Source organism: Nycticebus coucang, chromosome 22, assembly GCF_027406575.1.
Source record: "Nycticebus coucang isolate mNycCou1 chromosome 22, mNycCou1.pri, whole genome shotgun sequence".
Taxonomy (NCBI): Eukaryota; Metazoa; Chordata; class Mammalia; order Primates; family Lorisidae; genus Nycticebus; species Nycticebus coucang.
Window position 1 is genome coordinate 34,206,966 of NC_069801.1, and position 18,247 is coordinate 34,225,212.

Sequence of the window (18,247 nt, forward strand, 5' to 3'; positions counted from 1 at the left end):
TAAAATTACTTAACATTCATAAGACATAGCTTGAAATGTTATTAGTATTACTATTATAGAAAGAGTAGGATTAAAATTTTACTACATACATAAAATGACACTTTTAACCTATTTACTGTTTTCTTAATTTCATTTCCCATTACCACTCCAAACAGCATAGCCATATTTAAATATAGTCAAAATCGCATGTACTTATTTGTGTTGTTGTCTAACTCTCTGTTCCATAACCACTATGGCAATTGATTTTTCAAGGCATAATGAGCATGAATTATTTGCAGTTTTTCCATTTCTTTCAGACTTGAAGAGTAAAACAGAAACTAATGAGTCAACTACAAAGAATTTCATTTCACAGGAACAGTTATATCATGGCATTTTGATGGAAAGGGTCATGAAAGATGATATCATTTATTCCTCATTGAGAAAAGTCTCCAAATATGATGATATGTTAGAAATGCACCGCGAATCCTGTGTGAGAGATGTGAGACAAACCATGTTGACCCATAAGAAGAAAGGCCAAAAAACTAACAAATTTGGAGAAAATATCATTATGAGTTCAAATGTTATAACAGAACAGAGGCGTCATAAATGTGATACAACTAGAAAGAGGAACAAATACAAATTAGATTTGACTAATCATCCAACAAGTTACATAAGACCAAAAACCTATGAATGTAATATATGTGAAAAAATCTTCAAACAACCCATTCACCTTACTGAACACATGAGAATTCATACTGGTGAGAAACCTTTCAGATGTAAAGAATGTGGAAGGGCCTTTAGTCAAAGTGCATCTCTTAGTACACACCAGAGAATCCATACTGGTGAGAAACCCTTTGAATGTGAGGAGTGTGGCAAAGCCTTCAGACATCGCTCATCGCTTAATCAGCATCATAGAACTCACACTGGGGAGAAACCCTATGTATGTGATAAGTGTCAGAAAGCTTTCAGCCAGAACATTAGCTTGGTTCAACATTTGAGGACTCATTCTGGAGAGAAACCTTTTACTTGCAATGAATGTGGGAAAACCTTTCGACAGATTAGACACCTTAGTGAACATATAAGAATTCATACGGGGGAGAAGCCCTATGCATGCACTGCATGTTGTAAAACCTTTAGTCATAGGGCATATCTAACACATCACCAGAGAATCCACACTGGGGAAAGACCCTACAAATGTAAGGAATGTGGGAAGGCCTTTAGGCAGAGGATACACCTTAGCAATCATAAAATTGTTCATACAGGAGTGAAGGCATATGAATGTGACCGCTGTGGAAAAGCCTACAGGCATGATTCATCCTTTAAAAAACATCAGAGACATCACACTGGAGAAAAACCTTATGAATGTAATGAATGTGGAAAAGCCTTCAGCTATAATTCATCACTTAGTCGACACCATGAAATACACAGAAGGAATGCCTTCAGAAATAATGTGTAAAAAGGGGTATTTGACATGAGAACAAAAGCCAGCTCTAAATCAGTGATTCTATGTTTTAAAATTTCAAGATGCAAGTAAATTTAAGGAATTGATGTAATGATTACAACTTCAAATTTTGCCCATTGTATAAATAAACCTTGACAACTACTGTCTACTAACATCTCCATACAAAGTACTTAAGAATAAAATCTGGACTGGGCATGGTGGCTGACGCCTATAATCCTAGCACACTGGAAGATCAAGGGAGGAGGATCATGAGCTCAGGAGTTCAAGACCAGTCTCTACAATAAAGAGAAAAAAATTAGCTGGGTATGGTAATATATACCTGTAGTCCCAGCTACTTAGGCTGAGGCAGGAGGATTGCTTGAACCTAAGAGTTTGAGGTTGCTGTGAACTATGATGACACCACTGCACTCTAGTTGGGGTGATAGAATGAGACTCTCAACTCAAAAATAAACAACAACAAAAAGAAAATCTTGTCCTTCAAATCAATTGTGTTTAGCATTTTATTTACAAGATAATTTTTGTTTCTGATTTCATAGTTAAAAAATCATGGGTATTCATTGATACACAGATTAGCATTTGGGAACTACTGTTTACAATATTACCACCTTTTTGTTGTTGTTGTTGTTGCCTTTGGTAGAGTGCTGTGGCATCACAACTCACAGCAACTTCCAGCTCTTGGGCCTAGGCAATTCTCTTGCCTCAGCTTCCTGAGTAGCTGAGACTACAGGCACCTGCCACAACACCCAGCTATTTTTTGTTGCAATTTGGCCGGGGCTGGGTTCAAACCCTCCACCCTCGGTATATAGGGCTGGCGCCCACCACCTCTGTTTTTTAAATTTACATTTTCTTTTAATGGTGAAAGCTCTTTTTTTTCTTTTGAGATAGATTCTCACCTTGTCGGCCTAGGTAGAGTGCTGTGGCGTCATAGCTCACAGCAACCTCAAATTCTTTGGGCTAAATTTTTCATTTTTAGTATAGACGGGGGGTAGGGGGTGTCCTCACTCTTGCTCAGGCTGGTCTCGAACTTCTGAGCTCAAGAGATCCACCCGCCTCGGCCTCCCAGGGCAGTATATGGGGCCAGTGCCCTACCCACTGAGCCACTGGCACCACCCTAGAGCCTCTTTACTATAGATAAATTTGAGTTATTTTCAGTCTTTTGTTTGTACAATATATAGTGAATATTCTTACATGTTTTCATTTTATGATTGTAAGTCAATATGTAGGGAAAGTTCCTAGAACTGGAATTTCTGTGTGGGAGGGCATGTGCATTTGTGTGGATGGCTATTGGCAAATTGACGTTGATGGAGGTTGGGCCAATTTATTTTCCCACAAGCAAGATATAGAGCTTTAGGTGCCATATCTAACGCTAAAGCATCTCCTAGACCAACAACACTGTCAACCATCCAAGCACTGTCAGTTTGTCTCAGTAACATGGCCCAGAAATGTCAGGGCAGAAGTAGCCCCAGAAATAGCATTTGCCACCCCTGGAGCCAGGGAGGAACCTGCATCCCTTTGACAGTAGCCAAGACTACCAGTTTTAGCTGGAGAAGGATACACTTTTCCACCAATTGCTCTAGTCCTTGACTTCCTAGGCTGGAGCTGTCTGATGAAGCTGTCTTTTTTTTTTTTTTCAGACGGTCTCACTATGTCGCGTTTGGTAGAGTGTTGTGGTGTCAGCTCCCAGCAACCTCAAACTCTTGGGCTTAAGCAATTCTCTTGCCTCAGCCTCCCAAGTAACTGGGACTACAGGAACCCACCACAACGGCTATTTTTTGTTGTTGTTGTAGTTGTCGTTTAGCAGGCTTGGGCCGGGACACTGTGGACACTGGTACAGGCGCCAAGCCAGCACATACAATTTTAGACCAGCTGCATTTCAAGTGTTTGAGAGCCCCATATGGCTTCTGTATTGTACAGTGCCACTCTAAGTAGGTCATATGAATACCTACTCTGATAAATGGTAGACTGTAGTCAGAACAGTTGAGTACACAAATACTGTGTCTAAAAAGCTAAGAAAAGGATGCATGCAGAGGAAAACGATCCATTTGTGTCAAACAATATTTCCATGGTTATAGGCCTGGAGATGAAAGAACCAAATGAGTGACTTTTGTCTACAGATGGGCCTTCAGGATCCAGACTTCCTAGGCTATCCTTTTGGGTGTGGGGAAGCAACCTTTTTTCTAAATTTGGAGGCCCACAGTCCTCACATTGAATGTTTGGGGGAATATCGTATTTTTGTCTTAGATATTTTTGTTCCTCACAAATTGTATGATTGCTTCTCAAATCTCTTCTGCTTCATCCCACTTAGTGGCATTGTCCCCCAAATGCCATTTGAAGAGTTGTCCATGTATGAAAGGGTTGGGCAGGGGTGTTCCTGGCAGTGGCAATTACATCATGGCTAAGGAGAGTTATATTTATATTGAGTAAGAGGCAAAAGCCTTTTCCAGCCTCAATCCAGCAATGCCCTCTAGTATCTCACTTGATTAAAAAGCTGTTCTTCAACTTCCATATTTCTTTCTTTCTTTCTTTTTTTTTGGGGGGGGGGGTTTGGCCAGAGCTGGGTTATGAACCTGCCACCTCTGGCATATGGGACCGGCGCCCTACCACTTTGAGCCACAGGCGCCACCCCAACTTCCATATTTCTAAGAAAAAGGACATTTTCCTACATAACCACAGAATCATTATTACATTCAGGATATCTGTAATTGATTGTTAATATTACCTAACACACAAGTCTCTTTAAAATGTCTGAAGTGACACACAAAACAACCTTTGTAGTTTTCTTAATTTTATGCTTTTCTATTTTTATTTAAAAATATTTACCTATTCTGAAGTCCAAAAGATAATTTCCTATATTATATTCTAAAAGCTTTACAGTTTAGAATTTCACAGTTGAGTCTTCAACCCACCTAGAATTGATTTTTGTGATGAAGGGAGGTAGAGGTTCCTTTTCATATTTTGTTTGTTTGTTTGTTTGTATTTTTTTTTGTTTTTTTTGTGGAGACAGAGTCTCACTGTACCGCCCTCGGTAGAGTGCCGTGGCGTCACACAGCTCACAGCAACCTCCAACTCTTGGGCCTACGCGATTCTCTTGCCTCAGCCTCCCGAGTAGCTGGGACCACAGGCGTTTTTTGTTGCAGTTTGGCCGGGGCCAGATTTGAACCCGCCACCCTCGGCATATGGGGCTGGCGCCCTACTCACTGAGCCTACAGGCGCCGCCCCCTTTTCATATTTTTTTAAATAAAGATACTGCTATTGTCATAGAACTTACATTGAAAAGACCATTTTTTCTGCTCGGCGCGCGTAGCACAGTGGTTACAGCGCCAGCCACATACACCGAAGGTGGTGGGTACAAACCCAACCCAGGCCACCTAAACAACAGCAACAAAAAATAGCCGGGCGTTGTGGCGGGCGCCTGTAGTCCCCGCTACTTGGGAGGCTGAGGCAAAACAAGAGTTGGAGGTTGCTGTGAGCTGTGGGAGGCCACAGCACTCTACCGAGGGCGACATAGTGAGACTCTGTCTAAAAAAGAAAGAAAAGACCATCTTTTCTCCATTGCGGTGTGATACCACATTTTCTCATATATCAAATTTCCATAATGTGTGAAAAACAAAGGAAAAGCAAGGAAATGCCATAAACGTCAGGCTAGTGGTTGCATCAGGAATGAATTTGGTAAGGGAATGACACCGTTCCTTTTGCTCTAATGATGACATGTCTGTTCAGTGTTCTATAATTATTATACTTATACCCCAAGCGAATGGAATAGAGATAGCCAGCACACCGAGTCCAAATTAAGCAAGTGTTCTTTATTGATGGCCCGCGGCGAGAGCGAGCGAGCTCCATAAAGTTTCCACCCCTAGAAGCAGGGGTGGAAACCTTTTAAAGGTACTTTTGTCAAGGGGAAGTCCTTAACGCAAGCCGAATTTCGTTAACGGCCAACACCTGGTAAGGGGAGTGCTTTGCAAGGGGAGCTGGGCTTTTGCAATTATTACTAAATTCCTTCATCTGAGCTTCCAGTCTTAAAGGGGGAGTGTTGAAAGCCCTTAGCAGGATGGAGTTAGGGCATAACAATCATACTTGTTTTATACTTAACAATATAGTTGTGTTACATTTCCCAATAAAAAGTTACTTAAAAGTAAGCAAACAGAAAAAAAGTATACTGATGACGAGGGTGCCAGCATCTTTGAAAAATGAGCTCGTGGTTATTCTTTCAGCTGGAAAAGCTGGTGCGAGGTGCTAAGATGGGGAAAGAGAATCCAACACTTAATCGGCAGAGGCCAGGTGCACGGGAATGCCACCTGCCCACACTTTCTCAGAAGGACCGGCAGTAGCCTGGGGATTCCCCCAGAGAGGAAATTTATAGGGCGAGAAATAGCGTCGCTCCGCCCAGAATTAAACGGCGGTGCAGACAGCAGCATCCAACAGCCCAGCTGTAAGCTCCCAGAAGTTACTCTGGCCATCGCAGTATCGGATTCTGCCCCACAGCTCGGTCCGAGCCAGGGCCTCGCGAGAACTGGGGGAGCCGCTGAGGCCTCATTGGGCAAGCGCTGCGCATGCTGGGACTGGACCCCCTTTGGCTGAGAATCCGCCGTAGCTCCGCGCTCTGCCAAGCTTCCTCGGAGTGGTCGGCAGAAGTTTCTCGGAACAGCTCCGAGGCAGCGGAGGAATCAGGTGGAGACTGGGGTTGGGAGGAGTGTCTGAGGTTAAGGGAAGGCTAGCAAAAGGGGCGGCGACCTGCGTTCCGTCCGCGCTGTGGCTGGTCCTGCTCCCTGGGTGGGAGCGGCTCCTGGAAAGCGGTTCGTTTCGTCTCTCTCGAAGACCAGGTTCCCGTTCTGGACCTTCGACTTCGGAAGACCCTACGGTTGGTTAGGCCTCTTCTGGAGGCCAGCGAGCTTTTGTTCTGGCTGGCTCCACCAGGACATTGTAGGAAGTGTTCAGTAAGGCGTGCAAGGCACTCCAGGGAGAAAATGATTCGGGACTACAGGGAAGGTCCCCGCTGAAGGCAGATGCCCTTCGCCACAAGTCGAGCCAGCACCGAACAAATCAGGATGTTGAGAGTGAAGGCCGGGGTAGCGCAGCAGGCAGCAGGAACATAAAGAGGTGGAGCCTCTGACCTGAGGTCTCCTGGCCGCTTCTAGGCTGAGGATGGAGCTGGAAAAGGGAATCAATCTCGGATCTCCTGGGGACCTTGGCTATTTTTGACTCTTTTACTTGCAGGGAACAGGGATTGGATCCAAAAAAACTGTATCCAGAGTACAGGGAAAACCAAGAAATCATGGCGAGTTTACCCCAGGAGGGAGGCATGTGTTAGGATCTGAGGCAGGCAACAGTCTGGACAGTGTGGATCAAAGAGGAGAAAACACCACAACATAAGGGAATGGTCAGGTAAGAAAGAATTTATATCCCCGGTTCGACCATAACAAAGACCCAAGTTGCTAATCTAGGTTCTTTGATGCAGACTTGGTCTTTCAGAGCTGCTTTCTCTGCCCCTAGCCTTGTCATTTCAGCATTCTGGCCTTCCCTGTGAGGAGGAAGATCAACTGAGTCCCAGGTGAGTAGGAGTTTCCCCTCTTCTAAAAGTCTAATCTAATTTGTCTCATCTCTTCCATAGGAGGGAGGAGTCCCACATTTATTGAGCACTAATATGTGTACTGCATTTATCACTCAAAGTTTGGTAGCTGAGTAGGGTTAGAAGGAATACCCTCATTTTAAGATGTGTCAGTAGCTTCAGGAAAACTAAAACCTTGTCTAAGATTACTCAAAGGCAAGGAGCAGGAGCAGGAGCAGGTTCAGAATCCAGATCTGTAGGACCTCCCCCTCTCCCCCAGACTCTTGACACTATGCCAGTGCTTCCCAAACAGCTCATTCATTTACCATCTAACAATTTTTGCCATACCTATGTACTACCCATATTGTTATTCTCAGAATTTTTTTACTTACTTGTTTAAAAAAATCAAACTTGTCTTAAGAAATATCTAGGAAATTAGACATTCATGGATATTCCAATAGTTATTCTAAAGTGTATCTAATAATGTTGGTCCATGTACCATGTAAAATTATCTCATGTCTTGAAGACAAACTACATTGTGGGATACAATGCCCTATATTATACTCTCCCTGGACTTTTTTTTTTTTTTCTGCATAGGAAAGTCCCAACCACACATCTGAGTGTGAATTGTCCATCCCTAGTATATTGTTTTCTTTTAGATGAATAATTCCAAAGTGAATGTCCCCTCTGATTCTTCTTCACAGAAGTTTTCACTTACCTGTTTAGGACTAACCTGGTCTCAATTTTGTATGTAAAACAAATAGAAGGTATGTACCTTTCAGGAACTTACTTTCTCATTCATGTTAATGAATATACACGAAATAGTCTAAATCAGTGCTGTTCAGTAGAACTTTCTATAATCAGAAAAATGTTCTATATCTGTGCCTTATTCTGTATCCACTATACGTAGCTACTGGACACTTAAAATATGGCTAGTGCAAAAGAGAAAATGAATTTTACATTTTATTTTAATCAATTTAAATTTAGGTAGCCACATATGGCTGGTGGCTACCATATTGGACAGCCAGATATTTGAAATAAAATATTTTTAAGGTTAATTCATTTGACCTTAGTGCCCCTCTACCCCCTCATAAAAACCCCACAGCATACATTTTGGTGGAGGGTAAAGATTCTTTCAAATTTTCAGGCACTTTATAATAAAGTGCACATAAAATTACTAATTTTGAAAATTATCATTTAAAGCATATTTACAGTTTCAGACACTTGTGCAGGTGTGTGTCTTCTGTGTTTGTTTTTTTTTTTTTTTGAGACAGAGTCTCACTATGTCACCCTCAGTCGAGTGCTATGGTGTCACAGCTCACAGCAACCTCAAACTCTTAGGCTTAAGCGATTCTCTTGCCTTGGCTTCCTAAGTAGCTGGGACTACAGGCGCCTGCCACAATGTCCGGCTCTTTTTTTGTTGTAGTTGTCGTTGTTTGGCGGGCCAGGGCTGGGATCAAACCTGCCAGCTCTGGTGTATGTGACTGGTGCCCTAGTCGCTGAGCTACAGGTGCCAAGCTGGCTTCTGTGTTTTAATATTTTTTGCCCCTATGACCAACATTTAAAGTTTTTTAAAGTATATTATACAGCAATAACTTACTCTCTAAGTGAAAGTCTTAGCACTGTATTTTTTTTTTTTTTTGCAGTTTTTGGCTGGGGCCTGGTTTGAACCCGCCACCTCCAGCATATAGGGCCAGCCCCCTACTCCTTTGAGCCACAGGCACTGCCCAGCACTGTATTTTTTGTTCATTGCAAATAACTTCTGGCTATGTGTGTTTTATTAGTGACGTAGACTATTTAAAAATTAGTTAAGCACAACAATAACATTAAAGACATTTTTCAGGGCTTCATTTCTTAAGATTTGACATGGGAGTTTATGCATTTACCGTATTCACTGATAATTAGAATAGCAAGAAAGAGACAGTTAGTTCATAGTTACCTCTATCACCTTAATTTCTGTGTTAAATTATTTTTCTGGCACTCAACATTGAATACTAGTTGCGTGGTGATACCTTGTTTTGTTTTCTCTCTATGCAAGCTTAGATATGTGAGGCTTGGAGGAAGGCTTAAAAAGAATATGTTCACGGGCGGCGCCTATGGCTCAGTCAGTAGGGCGCCAGCCCCATATACCGAGGGTGGCGGGTTCAAACCCAGCCCCGGCCAAAACTGCAACCAAAAAATAGCCGGGCGTTGTGGTGGGCGCCTGTAGTCCCAGCTACTCGGGAGGCTGAGGCAAGAGAATCGCTTGAGCCCAGGAGTTGGAGGTTGCTGTGAGCTGTGTGAGGCCATGGCACTCTACCAAGGGCCATAAAGTGAGACTCTGTCTCTACAAAAAAAAAAAAAAAAATATGTTCACAAGATAATTTGCCTAGTTTATTAAGATTAAAATACTTAAGAGACATAATCTGTGGTCTTTTTTCCCAGTTTAAAGAAAAGGAGAAAGCTATTCAGCACTTTAAGACAGCTGGGGAAATTTGAATATGGACTGGAGTAGTAGGGAATTATTTTTTATTTTTTTTTTTTGGTAGAGACAGAGTCTCACTGTACCGCCCTCGGGTAGAGTGCCGTGGCATCACACGGCTCACAGCAACCTCTTAACTCTTGGGCTTACGCGATTCTCTTGCCTCAGCCTCCCGAGCAGCTGGGACTACAGGCGCCCGCCACAACGCCCAGCTATTTTTTGGTTGCAGCTTGGCCGGGGCTGGGTTTGAACCCGCCACCCTCGGCATATGGGGCCGGCGCCCTACTCACTGAGCCACAGGCACCGCCCGGGAATTATTAATTTTGTTAAATGTGATAATAATGTAATTATGGGCTTGGTGCCCATAGCACAATGGTTACGGCACCAGCCACATACACCAAAGGTAGCGGGTTTGAACCCAGCCTTGGCCAGCTAACCAACAGCTAAACAATTGCAACAAAAAATAGCCGGGCATTGTGGCAGGCGCTTGTAGTCCCAGCTACTTGGGAGGCTAAGGCAAGAGAATCACTTAAGCCCAGGAGTTTGAGGTTGCTGTGAGCTGTGACGCCATGGCACGCTACTGAGGGCAACATAGTGAGATTCTCTCTCTCAAAAAAAAAAAAAAAAAAAAAAGTGTAATTATGAAGGAAAATGTCATTTGGAAATGTGTTAGATTTGAAATGTTATAATATCTGTAACTTACTCTAAAATAGGCCAGAAAGAAAGAAATGTATACAGATGAGGCAAATAAAGCAAATTATTGATAATTGTTTATTTCCGTGGTGTGTTCCATGTATTTCCATGTTCATGGTTCTATTCTTTCAACTTTTATGCATATTTGAAATTTTTTATAGCAAAAAGTTAAAAGTAAAAAAGAGTACAGCACCCATCCCATTGAAGAGTAGTGAGATACCTGATATAAACACTTGGCTCAGTGCCTAGAACACAATAACTGCACAACAAATATTCACTATTATTTATAGCAATAAATTTGGGCTTTTTATAAGTGCTTATAGACAAATATTTTCCATTATAAGCTAATTTCTTGTGGAGAGAGAAAATAAGCCTAATGGAAAACAGCAATTTAGTGTAAATACCAATTTCTGTGTTAAAAGGATAATTTATAAAGTCAGTAAAGGTAAATTAAAACCCACCAAGTGCTTTTTTCCTTGCCATTTCCTTAATATATCTGAAGTATAAAAAGCTACTGATTTCTATGTGTCACTGTGAATATTCTTTCCTATTACTTCATGCATCACTTTGTGTTTGAGTAGATTTATTTGTATTTACCTGTATTTAATCTTTGAATTTTGCCATACTATGTTCCTGAGAACTACATTTTAAAAGTCATCATAGGCCAGGTATTGGTGGCTTACACTGTAATCCTAGTACTTTGGGAGGCTGAGGCAGGAGGATCGCTTAAGCTTAGGAGTTCAAGACAAGCCTGAGTTTGAGCGAGACCCCATCTGTACAAAAAATAGAAAAATTAGGCCAGCACCTGTGGCTCAGTGAATAGGGCGCTGGCCCCATACACCGAGGGTGGTGGGTTAGAATCCGGCCCCAGCCAAACTGCAACAACAAAAAAAAATAGCCAGGTGTTGTGACAGGTGCCTATACTCCCAGCTACATGGGAGGCTGAGGCAAGAGAATCACCTAAGCCCAAGAGGGGGAGGTTGCTGTGAGCTGTGATATTACAGCACGCTACCGAGGGCGACAAAATGAGACTTCGTCTCTAAAAAAAGAAAAATTAGCTGGGGGTGGTGGTGCATGCCTGTAGTCCCAGCTACTGGGGAGACTGAGGCAGAAGGATTGCTTGAGCCCAGGAGTTTGAGGTTGCAGTGAGCTGTGATCATGTCACTTCAATCTAGCCATGGCAATATAGCAATTGAGGCAATTGAGGCAATCCTGCCTCAAAAAAAAAAAAAAGTTATCATAGAACTGATTTTTCTGATTTTTCTTAAGGTATAGTCCATATTTGAGATTTACTTTCTTGCTCAAGGACTTCATATCAAAGAAATCGTGGAAGTGGCCTGTGATAAACTGTAAAACGTTGTTTGTACATTTACAAAGAAGTACACTTTCTTAGAATAATGAAATAATGTTTGAAGTCAGTAAAATTTTAAAGCAGAAAAGGCAAACCTCAAATCTCCTTTTAAATGTGAAGAAATTGAGGCCAAGCAAGGTGATTAGTTAAAATCACACACCGTATGTTAGTGCAGGTCCAGTAATAAAACTGTTTTTCCATTTAAAAAATTCTGTCAGGCAGGCATATGGATGATACAGGGAGCCCTATCGTAAAGTATACATGTACTGAAACTCTGTGGCCTTACTATTGGTCATAATTAAATTGGTTTCTTTAAAGATTATTAATAATTTATCATGATTTTTTTTTAATCTCACTGGAACTTAAGTGCTTTTGAGGTTTCTTATTTGGACAGTGTTTCTTTAACCTGTTATGCAGGGCCCTCCTTGCCCCATCCAGAGCTATACCATGGCAGAGACTGGGGAAGAGGAGACAGTATCAGCAGAAGCCTCAGGCTTCTCAGATTTGAGTGACTGAGAATTTTTGGACTTTCTGGACCTGGACGATGCCCAAGAGTCCAGTGCTTCACTTAGCAAGCCTGGCCCTTCTTCTGAACCTCCTGGGAAGGATGATAAGCCCATAAGTTCACAAAACTGGAAAAGAGGATTGGATATCTCATCACCCATGGAGAGATTTCACCTAAAATATTTATATGTCAGTGATTTGGCTACTCAGAACTGGTGTGAACTGCAAACAATATATGGGAAGAAGCATCCTTGTTTTTTGGCACCTGAGAAGGCAGCTATTTTGGACACTGGTGCTAGCATCCGCCTAGCTAGAGAACTAGAACTTCATGATCTTGTGACTATCCCCATTACCACTAAAGAAGATACTTGGGCAATTAGGTTTCTGAACATACTATCAATGATTCCTACCCTGCAGTCAGAAGGGTGCGTCAGAGAATTTCCAGTGTTTGGGGAAGTGGAGGGCTTGCTTCTTGTTGGAGTGATTGATGAGCTGCACTATACAGCAAAAAGGGAACTGGAACTGGTTGAACTCAGGCACCCTGTACTCCCTCTAGAAGCTCAGAAAGACTATTTTCACGTCAGCCTATACAAATGCATCTTTGATGCCATGGTACAAGGGAAAGTGACCCCTGCTAGCCTAATCTACCACACAAAATTGTGTCCAGAAAAGGCACTGGGCCCTTCAGTGCTGAAGCATGCCCAGCAGGAAGGCTTCTCTCTGAAGTCTTTGGGTGACCTTATGGAACTGGTCTTCTTGTGTCTAACACTGTCAGATCTCCCAGTTATTAATATCCTGAAGGTTGAGTATATCCACCAAGAGACTGCTACTCTACTAGGTACAGAGTTGATAGCCTTTGATGAGAAGGAGGTGAGAAGCAAGGTGCAGCATCATATGGCTTATTGGATGGGACACCGAGATCCTCAAGGGGTTGATGTGGAGGAGGCTTGGAAGTGCAGGACATGCGACTATGCAGGCATTTGTGAGTGGAGGAAGGGTAGTGAAATGCTCAGCTCCATGCTGGAGTCCCAAGTCAAAAAATTCAAATGAAATGAGGTATGCTTTCAGAAATGTTGATTGTTCCTGTTCCTGATACACCTAAGTAAAAGAGGACCAATCTCTGAGTTTGGCTTTTATAGAGTGTTTTTATAATACCTGAATTATTTTTTTTAATTTCCACAACCTCTAACCTCTACTCATATCCAGGACCAAGGCTCCAGGATGAGTGAGAAAGATACCATGGAGCTTTGTCATGGATTGTCAAGATGATAGATGCTCATGATGAGTAGACCAAAGGCATTCTTCTGCAAACATTGCTTTTCTAAGAAAATTCTTCAGTTTCTGATGTTTTCTTTATTTTTCCTCAATCAAGGATTTCTATATTTAACATAATAAAATAAATGAAACTCTGCCCAGTGTAGTTGAATTGACGTTTTTATCATAATCTCAGTCCCTCAAGGATGACCACTATACATAGTTGTGTGTATGTTATTCCCAGCCTTCAAATACATACATAAACATATTATCTTTTCTTTTTTTTTTGAGACAGTGTCACAATGTTGCCCTCCGTAGAGTGCTGTGGTATCACAGCTCACAGCAACTTCAAACTCTTGGGCTCAAGCTATTCTCTTGCCCCAGCCTCCAAAGTAGCTAGGACTACAGGCGCCTGCCACAACACCAACTGTTTTTGGTTGCAATTGTTGTTTAGCAGGCCTGGGCCAGGTTTGAACCCATCAAACCCAGTGTATGTGACGGGCGCCCTAGTCCCTGAGCTACAGGCGCCAAGCTGGAAAAGATGTTTAAGATTAATAAAAGTGTAAAGGGGGGCACCTGTGGCTCAGTGGGTAGGGTGCCTGCCCTATATACTGAGGGTGGCAGGTTTGAACCCGGCCTTGGCCAAACTACAACACAAAATAGCTGGGCGTTGTGGCGGGCGGCTGTAGTCCCAGCTACTTGGCACTCCACCGAGGGCAACAAAGTGAAACTGTCTCAAAAAAAAGTGTAAAGTTCCAAAGAGAGAAGACACCCGTGATTGGTATCAGGAGTGACAGAGGCAATGTTACGACTACAGATATTTTGAATATAATGGATTATTCTGAACAACTATATGACCAAATTCCATAGCTTAGATGAAACAGGCAAATTTCTTGAATGACACTACCAAACCTCTCAAGAAGAAACTTAAATACTGAATACTTACATTTAATTTTTTAAAAACTTTTTAGTGGAAGACTTTCCCACAAAGAAAACTTCAGGTCCAGATGACTTCAGTCCTATAGAAGAGGGATGCAAAAATTTTAAATGACTAGAAAATAGACTCCAACAATATACAAAAAGGATAGTACATCATGACCAAGTGAGATTTATCCCAGGAATACAAGATTGGCTTAACATTTAACAATCAAGTCAATGCAATTCACTGTATTACCATACCAAAAACAAATCCACATGATAATCTCAATAAATGCAAAAAAATGCACCACTCATTTTTATTAAATCATAACTGTACATTGATGCATTTATGGGGTTCAGTGTACTGATTTGATATACAATGTGAAATGCTTACATTGAGCTGATTAACAACATCCATCACAGTTATATGCTTTTCTTTTTGCAGTTTTTGGCTGGGGCCAGTGCCCTACTCCTTTAAACCACAGGCACCGCCCAGTTATACTCTTTTCTTGATAGTTTTGACTTGTACCATTACATCTTGCATGTTAGGTGAGGTCCCCCCAAATACCCTTTCTCCTCCTGCCTTTCCCCTTCTTTCCCCCTCTCTCATCTTCCCTTCTACTTTCTGGACTATAGTTATGATTTACCATTTGTATGAATGTGTAGGTGATTATATATTGATTTCATGGTAGTATTGAGTATGTTGGATACTTTTTTCCCCATTCTTGAGATACTTCACTAAGAAGAATATGTTCTAGCTCCATCTAGGTAAACATAGACGATGTGAAGTCTCCATCTTTTTTATGGCTGCATAGTATTCCATGGTGTACATATACCACAATTTGTTAATCCATTCATGGGTTGATGGGCACTTAGGCTGTTTCCATGTCTTGGCAATTATGAATTGGGCTGCTATAAATATTCTGGTGCAAATGTCTTTGTTGTAAAATAATTTTTGATTATCTGGATATATACCTAGTAGAGTAATTGCAGGATGGAACAGCAGGTCTATGTTTTAGTTCCTTTTTTTTTTTTTTTTGAGACAGAGTCTCACTTGATCGCCCTTGGTAGAGTGCTATGGCTTTACAGCTCTCAGCAAAGCAACCTCCAACTCCTGGGCTTAGGTGATTCTCTTGCCTCAGCCTCCTGAGTAGCTGGGACTACAGGCATCTGCCACAAAACCTGCCTATTTTTTGTTGCAGTTTGGCTGGGGCCGGGTTTGAACCCGACACCCTCAGTCTATGGGGCCAATGCCCTACCCACTGAGCCACAGGCACTGCCCATATGTTTAGTTCCTTGATTATTCTTCAAACTTCTTTCCAAAAAGGTCTATTAGCTTGCATTCCCACCAGTACCACTCATTTTTTTGAGATGGGATCTCACTGTGTCACCACGGCTGGAGTGCCATGGTGCAATCAGTGTTCTCTGCAGCCTTGAACTCCTGGGCTCAATCTTTCTGATTTAGACACCTGGTACTTAGATAGCTGGTACTACAAGTGGGCACAACTATCCCCACACCATCCATTTTTTATAAAAAAAATACCAGTACTAGGCACAGTGACTCAAGCCTGTAATCCCAGGTTTGGGGATGATATAATCAAACTACTGAAAGGAAGTAACTCCCAGCCAAACATATTATACCCAGAAAACCTATCCTTCAGACATGGCAGAGAAATAAAAGTTTTCCCAAACAAGCATACCTAAGGGAATTGATCACTACTAGACTAGTCTTACAAGAAATACATCTGGAAGAGAGAAGATGGCAATTATCATTACGAAAGCAAGCAAAACTATAAACCTTACTAGTGTAGCCAGTGTGCAAAGGAGAAAAAGCAAACTTTATAATTACCAACGACTAGTCAAATGGAAAAATAAGAAAGGGAACATTATATACAAAAATATTAAATACAATGACAGGAATGCATCTTCATCTTCAATAATAGCTTTTTCTTTTGTTGGAGACAGAGTCTCTGTTGCCCAGACATCACACCTCACAGCAACCTCAAGCTCTTGGGCTGAGCAATCCCCTTGCCTCAGCCTTTTGAGTAGCTGGTACTATAGGCCTGCACCACTACACCTGACTAGTTTTTCTATTTTTAGTAGAGACAGGGGTCTTGCTCTTGCTCAGGCTGGTCTGGAACACCTAAGCTCAAGCAATCCACCTGCATTGGCCTCCCAGAGTGCTAGGATTAAAAGCGTGAGCCACTGCACCTGGCCTATCAATAACGTAATGTAAATTGAACAAATTCCCTCACTTAAGAGATACACACTATCTGGATTTTTACAAAGATTAAACTATATGCTGTCTACAAGAAACTGACCTCATCTATAAAGAGAAACAGATTAAAAGTAAATAGATGGACAAAGATATTTCACACAGATGGAAACTAAAAGCAAGCAGGAGTAGTTATTCTTATATCAGACAAAATAGATTTCAAGTCAAAAGCTGTATAAAGACACAAAGAAGGATATTAGGATTAATTTAGCAAGAGAATAAATAGTTGTAAATATATATATACCAACAGCAGAGTACCCAGATACATAAGCAAATATCATATTATTAGACCTAAAAGAGATAGATCCCAAATGCAATAGTAGTTGGAGATTTCTAACACCCCTCTCTCAGCATTGGACAGATCATCTAGACAGAAAATTAACAAATATTTGATTTTACGGCTTGGCGCCTGTGGCTCAAGCAGCTAAGGCGCCAGCCACATACACCTGAGCTGGTGGGTTTGAATCCAGCCCGGGCCTGCCAAACAACAATGATGGCTGCAACCAAAAAATAGCCGGGTGTTGTGGCAGGCACCTGTAGTCCCAGCTACTTGGGAGGCTGAGGCAGGAGAATCACTTGAGCCCAGGAGTTGGAGGTTGCTGTGAGCTGTGATGCCATGGCACTCTATCCAGGGGGACAGCTTGAGGCTTTGTCTCAAAAAAAAAAAAAAAAAAAAGAAAGAAAGAAAAAATATTTGATTTTAACTCCATCATAGACCAAATGGACCTCACAGACATTTACAGAACACTTCACCCAACAGCTGCAGAATACACATTGTTTTCATTAGCGCATGGAACATTGTCCAAGATTGAGTATATGTTAGTATACAAAGCAAGTCTCAAAAATTCTTTGAAAATCTAAATCAGGCCAGGTGTGGAGGCTCATATCTATAATCCCAACACTGAGAGGCCAATGCAGGAGATCCACCTGAGCCCAGGAGTTCAAGACTATCCTGAGCAATATAGCAAGACCTTGTTTCTACAAAAACAACAACAACAACAAAATTAGCTTGGTGTGGTGGTGCATACCTGTAGTTTCACCTACTCAGGGGGTGGAGGCAGGAGGATCACTTGAGCCCAAGAGTTCGAGGCTGCAGTAAGCTATGATTGCACCACTACACTTCAGCCTAGGTGACAGAGTGAGGCATCAATAAGTAAATAAATAGAAATGATATTATTTACCTTACAGGGGACCATTCAAACAACATGTTCCTGAACAACCAATGAGTGAAAGAAGAAATTAAGAATGAAATATCTGAATTCCTTGAAACAAAAATAGAAACAGAACATGCCAAAACTTACGGAGCACAGTGAAGGCAGTATAAAGAGCAGTATTAGTACCTATTATAACACTTGCATCAAAAAACTAGTAAGATTTCAAAAAGACAACCTAATGATACATCTTAATGAACTAGAAAAACAAAACAAACCCAAAATTAATACAGGGAAAGAAACAATAAAGATCAAAGCAGATTTTTTTTTAAAGTAAAAAGTCTGAATGCAGTGGCTCATGCCTGTAATCCTAGCACTCTGGGAGGCTGAGGTGGGTTGATCGCCTGAGTTTATGAGTTTGAGACCAATCTTAGCCAGAGTGAGACCTCATCTCTTAAAAAAAATAGCTAGACATTGTGTGGTGCCTATAGTGGCAGCTACTTGGGAAGCTGAGACAAGAGGATCACTTGAGCCCAAGAGTTTGAAGTTGTTGTGAGCTATGAAGCCATAGCACTTTATTGAAAGTGACAAAGTGAGACTTTGTCTCAAAAAATAAAATAAAAATAAGAGTAAAAATACAAAAGATTGATGAAA

General features: G+C 41.6%; 2 protein-coding genes across 9 annotated transcripts in view; both read left to right on the plus strand.

Moving 5' to 3' along the window:
• ZFP69 (ZFP69 zinc finger protein) overlaps positions 1–3,035 on the plus strand; it is a 31,500-nt gene extending 28,465 nt beyond the window's left edge. For all 7 annotated transcript variants that reach the window (XM_053576241.1, XM_053576245.1, XM_053576243.1 and 4 more), the window contains one exon: positions 297–3,035. In XM_053576241.1, the coding sequence (XP_053432216.1) occupies positions 297–1,435 (1,139 nt within the window). In that variant the 3' untranslated portion in view covers positions 1,436–3,035. The remainder of the gene's footprint in view (positions 1–296) is intronic.
• Positions 3,036–5,931: 2,896 nt separating this feature from the next.
• Positions 5,932–13,178, plus strand: EXO5 (exonuclease 5). 2 transcript variants are annotated; one of them, XM_053576264.1, is made up of 3 exons: positions 5,932–6,823; positions 6,932–6,989; positions 11,909–13,178. In XM_053576264.1, exon 3 carries the CDS (start codon positions 12,155–12,157, stop codon positions 13,043–13,045), a length of 891 nt encoding a protein of 296 aa, XP_053432239.1. In that variant the 5' UTR covers positions 5,932–6,823; positions 6,932–6,989; positions 11,909–12,154; the 3' UTR covers positions 13,046–13,178. The 2 variants fall into 2 exon arrangements, 1 of the variants encoding a protein (XP_053432239.1); XR_008376895.1 differs by lacking the exon at positions 11,909–13,178 and adding an exon at positions 8,633–9,054 and having other exon boundaries at positions 5,939–6,823.
• Positions 13,179–18,247: the final 5,069 nt, after the last annotated feature.